This window comes from Cystoisospora suis (assembly GCF_002600585.1).
Source record: "Cystoisospora suis strain Wien I chromosome Unknown contig_6291, whole genome shotgun sequence".
NCBI classification, from domain to species: domain Eukaryota; phylum Apicomplexa; class Conoidasida; order Eucoccidiorida; family Sarcocystidae; genus Cystoisospora; species Cystoisospora suis.
The window spans coordinates 1-6,160 of record NW_027159080.1 but is presented as its reverse complement, the minus strand read 5'-3'; the positions used below and the strand labels follow the sequence as shown (position 1 = coordinate 6,160).

General features: G+C 39.9%; 2 protein-coding genes across 2 annotated transcripts; one reads left to right on the top strand and one right to left on the bottom strand.

The window, feature by feature from the left end:
• Positions 1 to 64: 64 nt before the first annotated feature.
• On the top strand, positions 65 to 706 carry CSUI_009903 (uncharacterized protein; the record flags this gene model as incomplete). Its single annotated transcript, XM_068070012.1, has 1 exon — positions 65 to 706. The coding sequence occupies exon 1, from the start codon at positions 191 to 193 to the stop codon at positions 704 to 706; it is 516 nt and encodes a 171-aa protein (XP_067918013.1). The 5' UTR covers positions 65 to 190.
• A 990-nt stretch (positions 707 to 1,696) lies between these two features.
• CSUI_009902 (transmembrane) lies at positions 1,697 to 6,072 on the bottom strand (the record flags this gene model as incomplete). The annotated part of the gene is made up of 5 exons (XM_068070011.1): positions 1,697 to 2,972; positions 3,102 to 3,281; positions 3,794 to 3,904; positions 4,961 to 5,021; positions 5,993 to 6,072. Coding segments are annotated over 5 exons (582 nt in total), but the record flags the coding sequence as incomplete, so codon positions are not given.
• Positions 6,073 to 6,160: the final 88 nt, after the last annotated feature.

Genomic DNA, 6,160 nt, shown 5'->3' with positions numbered 1-6,160 from the left:
CATCCACTTCATTTACAACACCTTTCTTTCTTTCTTTCCTTCTTTCTTTTTCTTTTCAATGAAGGTTATCAAGAAGGTCTTGAAGTATTACGGTGAAGAAAATATTAAAATCTGTCGCTTTCCTACAGCAAGAAAGAGAGAAGAAGAAGAAGAAGGTGAAAAGGAGAAGGAGGAGAATCTCCATGAAAGTATGAAGGACTCATGTAATGGAGCATCTGCATGCTTTTCTTCTTCTTCTCCTTCCGACTTCTTCCATTCCTCGCCTCACATCAAGGTTCTATCCTCTTCTTCTCATCCTTCTGATCAAGAAGAAGAGGAAGAAGAGAAGACAGAAAAGAAAGAAGTAGAAGAAGAAGAGGAGAAGACTGAGAAGGAGGAAGATACCTGCCTGTCAGAAAAGAGTCCAAAGACTCGCGATGAGGCATGCAATGAAGAAGAAGAAGACGTTGACGTGAACGAAGAGAAAGAGAAGAAGAAGGAGGAAGAGAGAAGAAGAGGAAGAGGAAGAAAAGACAGAGATTCTTCTTTTTCTTCTTCGTCTTTTGCGTGGATTGTTGAAGAGACAAGCTACGGCTACTTGCTTATGCCTGACCTTCTCTCTGGGGGTGGTCCGATTTACTTCTGCAAGATCAAGAAACTCTCCAACGCTCCCCCTCTCTCTTCACGCTGTACATACACCTCGCAGGAACCGAGACGCAAAGAATGAAATACACAGGGACGCAGATAGAGATAGATAAAAAAGGTAGATATATGGATAGATTAAAATTAGATAGATAGATAGATCCAAGATAGATAGAGATATAGAGGTAGAAGAAAGAGAGAGATGAAGTAGAAGAGGAAGACGGAAGGAGACAGATTAGGCAAGGCATTTGACTTCATAAGAAAAGGAAAAGAAAGAAGAAAGGAGATTCTTTTTGGACTTTGTGTCTCTTCTTCTTCTTTGTCGAGTCGAGAGAGTAAAGGTGGGATTTCTTGACGTTTCTTTTCTCCAGACCCCTCGCTTCGTTCATCATTCTAATTGAAAAGGGAAGAAAAAGTCTTCTCTTAGACCTGCATCATGTCTGTCTTTCTTTATCTTTGTAAGAGAAGAGCACTTCATTCAGGGTGGTCTGTGAAAGAGAGATTTCGATCATTCTTCTCAAGAAGGTCTACTTCTCTATAGTAGAATGCCTACCTACAGGTCGAGCTTCTCCTCCTCTCCCTCATCTTCTTATTCTATCCCTACTGTACAGCAGCTATCTATCTGCCTACCTTTTACGTTAAAAATATCAAGAGTTGTATCCTTCTCTATCTATCTTGAATCTAGCCTTGATCTATCTCTCTGCAATCTAACTATCCGATTGACTATCTTTCTATCCATTCGAAATCTATCTACCTTCAATCTATCTATCTATCACTGAGGGGAAGATAGATAGATAAATAGATTAAAGGTAGATAGATAAAGATAGCTAGCTAGCCAGCTGGCTAGCTAGATAGGGTAAAGTGTAAAGATGGATTGAAGATAGATGGAGGGGTGTTACTTTGTGTATTATTCATTGAGAGTCCAGGATAGAGTAGGAAGAAAAGAGAGAAGAAGAAGGAGAGAAGGAAAGAGAGAAAGAGAATTGTTGAGAATTTTGATGGAGATGTTTGAATAGAGAGTACCATATGCAGGTCTCTCGAACACAAAAGAAACTTTATAGCTGAAAGAGGAGAAAAAGAAGAAGACGAAATACACACGTACACACATATATAGAGAGAGATTGCCCGATCGATAGACATCGATGGATTGAATGGAGATAGACAATAGACAAGGAGAAAAGAACACCCGAAGAAGCTATTTTGCTTCTTCATGAAGAGAGAGAGAGAAAGGAAGAAAGAAAAACGAATTAACTCATAAAGAAAGAAAGAAAGAGAAAAAGAGGTCTCTTTCTTCGTCGTCTTAGTAGAATCGTCAACACTTACAAGAAGAGGAAAGAAAAAAGAAGAGAGAAAGAAGAAGGGGAACGGATGGACTTTCTATCAACATCATGAAGAAGGTCAGACAAAAGAAGAAAAAGCGAAAAGAGGAAAAGAGGAGAAGGAGGAGGAAAAGAAGGGGAAGAAGAGGGAGTTTTCTCCCACACATCAAAAATGCAGACATTCCAAGACTCGGTATACATCCAATATCTACATATATATGGATATATGTGTATGAAGAGATCTATACGTGATAGGTGCTTAGAGCCAAAGACATACGTGTATCTCCATCTATACACATGTACATGACAAGAGGCACCAAACTGAAAGATAGATAGATTAACGACAGATATAGATAGATAGATATAGATACATAGATAGATAGATATCTACAGATATAGATAGATAGATATCTATAGATATATATAGATAGATATCTGTAGATATAGGTAGATAGATAGGTATGTGCCATATAGAGTTTGTAGAAGAATGTCTAGCCGTAGAAGGTGACTGGTCTTATTGATACTAAGAAAGAGAAAGAGAGGTCAAGACTGCATGATACACAGATGGAGATAAAGAAAGAAATAGAAGAAATCTCTCTACTCTAGAAATGTCTTTCGTTGTCTCTTCGTCAATCCAAATGAGAGAAAAAGCTTCTCACTCTTTCTTTCTTTCTTTTCCTTTCTTTCTTTCTTTCTCTCTTTTCCTTTCTTTCTCTTCCTTCTTTCTCTCCTCTTCGCATGTAGGCTTTTATGCTTCTCTTGCCTTTGAACGCACGTTAACAAGAAACAGACTTTCTTCGATCCATCCGCCCTCCTCTCTTTGCTTCTTCTTCCTCTTCCTCTTCAGCACCCTCTCCTTTCTTTCTTTCTTTGCTTGTCTTTCTATTTGATGGCGGCGGGGGGGGGGTCCATAGCTCGGAATTGATACTTCACAGTTAGCGGGCCTGTAGAAGAAGAGCTAGACGACCTCTGCTGTGGCTGTGACTGAGAAGGAAGAAGAGAAGAAGATGAAGATGAAGAAGAGACACTTCCCTAGTAACGGAAAAAGAAAGAGAGACAGAGACAAAAAGAAGAAAAGAAAGAAGACATGAATAGGAAAGAAGGAAACGAAAAGAGCTCATAACGAACTCGAAAGAAAGAAAGAGAGAAAGAGAGACATACCTTTCTGGAGAGAGAAGAAGCAGAAATGGCGGGGTGTATTGTATGTTTATTGTGTATCCCCCTTTGTGTATAGAAGTAGTCTCGTATTTCTTTCTCATTCATCGTCACGCCTTTCTCTTTCAAAAGACTTTCCATGGCTACGATCACGAAGCCCTCGTAATCTTCGCACTCCTTCTCCACCTAGCACCCACACAGAAGAAGAAGGAAAAGAAAAAGTCTTAATCACGCCATGTCTTCTCTCTCTCGGCTTATATTCGGACCCTCTATGCATTCAACGAGCACAAGGAGATAAGCTCTACTACGAGGTACGTCATGTATGTATCTCCAGTGTGTATACATATAGATCTATACATTAGAGATGGATAGATACATAGATAGATCGACTGAAGGTAGATAGATCGATTTCTCTCTTTCTGTATGAAGAAGAAATCTCTCGATATGTCTGCGTATGAGCAAACCACGTTTGGAGAAAGGCAGCCTCTCTGTAGGATAGAAGAAGAACAACAGAAAGCTCACTTCCACAAGAAGAAGAAGAAGACGAAGAAAAGAGAAGAGATGAAAGAAAGAAAGACGGAGAGGAGCAGAAAAGAAAGCCTGGAGCTTCCAATAGCTGTGCGTCTTTCTTTCTCTTCCTTTCTCTTTTCTTTCTTGCTTTCTAGAGAGAGAGAGTGTGTATGTGTGGGATTTCATACCTTTTTTGCGACCTCGTGCATCATAAGGGCGTACTGCCTTCTCTCCTCTTCCAGCTGCTGCTTTATCTTGGCGTAACTAGACCGAAAGCGAGCCACCCTATTCTCAGCCTCCTTTCGAGAAGCAAAGAAAGAGAAGAAGAAAGAAAAAGTATGGGGAAAAGGACAGAAGAAGAGAAGAGAATGCAGAAACAAGGAAAGAAAATGAAGAAGAAGAAAAGATGGAAATAGAGATATGCCATTTAGAGATTTCACAGAGAGAAGAGAAAGACTATCATTAACACGAGACACGTTGTCTGTCTGTCTGTCTCTGACTGTCTGTCTCTATTAACTCGAGTCGAAATAAGCACACACGAGAAAGAAAGAAAAGAAAAAGAAAAAGAAGAGATGACGGAGGAAGAAGAAGAATTTGGATAGCTTTCTACTACTTTTGTGTTGGTAGAGCTTCATGCTAAGGTTTGCGTCCCTCCTTCTATCCCTCCTCACTTCCTGCACCCTAGACAGCTACTGCTTCTGCTTCTACCTTTATCAAAATTCGAATTGTCCTTATCATTAATAGAAGCACCTGCAGCCCCTCCTTCTTCTCCTCCTCGTCATCATAGGAAGGCAAGTATCAATCTATCTTTAATCTACCTATCTATCTTTAATCTATCTATCTATAGCTTTCTATATATGTCTCACATACACAGACATATCCAAGGCATATCTCACCTCCAGCTGGTTTCTTAGGGTTCGTTTTGATTGCATTTTAAGGGTGGTGGATTGAAATTGAACTCTTCTTCTTCCTCTTCACTAGCAGCAACAAGTACTCCTACTACTAGACGCAGCACTACTCCTCCTGCTACTCTCCTTATACGGATGAATTAAAGCTAGGAGGAGAGAAAAGAGCTCTCGTCTTCTACCTTCCTGCTGCTTAGGTCGTTTGAGGCATGTCCTTTCTACGCCCTTCTATCTCCATAGAAATATAGAGACTGTCAGAAAGACACGACACTCCTTTCTGCTCAGGAATAAATAGATAGATGGATAAGATAAAGAGAGATAGATAGAGAGATAGATAGATAGATAGAGTGAGCCTACAGCTACAAGAGCTAGAGATGCCTTTCTTTCTTTCTCCTCTGCACTCTGACAGATTCCCTCCTTTTCTTTTCTTTTTGTGTCTTTTCTTCTTACCCTGACGATGAGGGTATCGAATTCTCTTCTCTCGTTATCGACTGTATCTTGAAGTTCTTTGCTGAAAGTCCAAAAGGCAACAATGAGAAAGACAAGAAAATAAAAAGAAGAAGAAGAGAGATGACGGAGAGAGAGAAAAAGACAGAAAGAAGAAGAAAGCGTCTAACTCGGGACGCCTTCAATCCTCTATCTAAGAAGGATAAATAATATCTACCTATATCTAATCTATACATACCTATCTATGTATCTCTAACTTTCTTTATTATACCTTTCATCTATCTAATTTCGATTGATCAAGATATGTATCTATGCATGTGTCGATCAAGAGAGCTGTAATCCAGTATAGCACAGAGGCAGTATCTCTCCCTTCATAGATTCTCCTCTGCGTCATCTTAGACTTCTTCTTCTTGTTGTATCTCCATAAACGCATATATATCAAGGTGATAGGTATGAACTACTGACTGACTAGATCCAAAGAAGAATTGAAAGAAAGAAAGAAAGAAAGAATTGTCCTTCTTTCTAGAACGATAAGAAGAAGAGGAAGGCTACTAATACTTCCCTCGCTCCTTCAACTCTAGACACGTCGACACTTGGAAAAGAAAATATAAAATCTAAGTCAAGGAATGAGGAACGAGCGATCAGCCGCTGCGGCTACAAGCACCACACCTACACACCCCCATTGAAAGAAAGAAAGAGAAAGAAAGAGTGAGAAAGAAAGAGTGAGAAAGAAAAAGCCCCTAAATCCTTATCATAACAATAGCAAGAAGAAGAAGAAGAAGCAACTCCTAGTAGCACTACTGCACCTACTACTTCTTCTACTTCGACTACTACGACCTGCATGTGAATAGAGACACGGGTAGATACACATTCGCGTATTTGTGTATATCTATATATATACATGTGCCTGTACAAGTACCTATCTATTTGTCTACCTATATATATATAGATATAGATATATTCGAATGGATAGAAGAGAAAAGAGAAGAAGGAGAGAGAGGTAAGGGGGGAGGAGGAGGAGGAGGAGTGACGTGCCATTTTCTGGTAAGATCTTCTCGTTCCTGTTGCGCCGCCTTCTTCGCTTGCTGAGCTAACTGTCGATACTCCTCTAATGCCGCCTAAAGACAAAAAAGAAAGAAAAGATGGAGAATGAAGAGAGCGTTCCTCCTCCCCTGGACGTCTTCCTTATATAGATGGAGACAA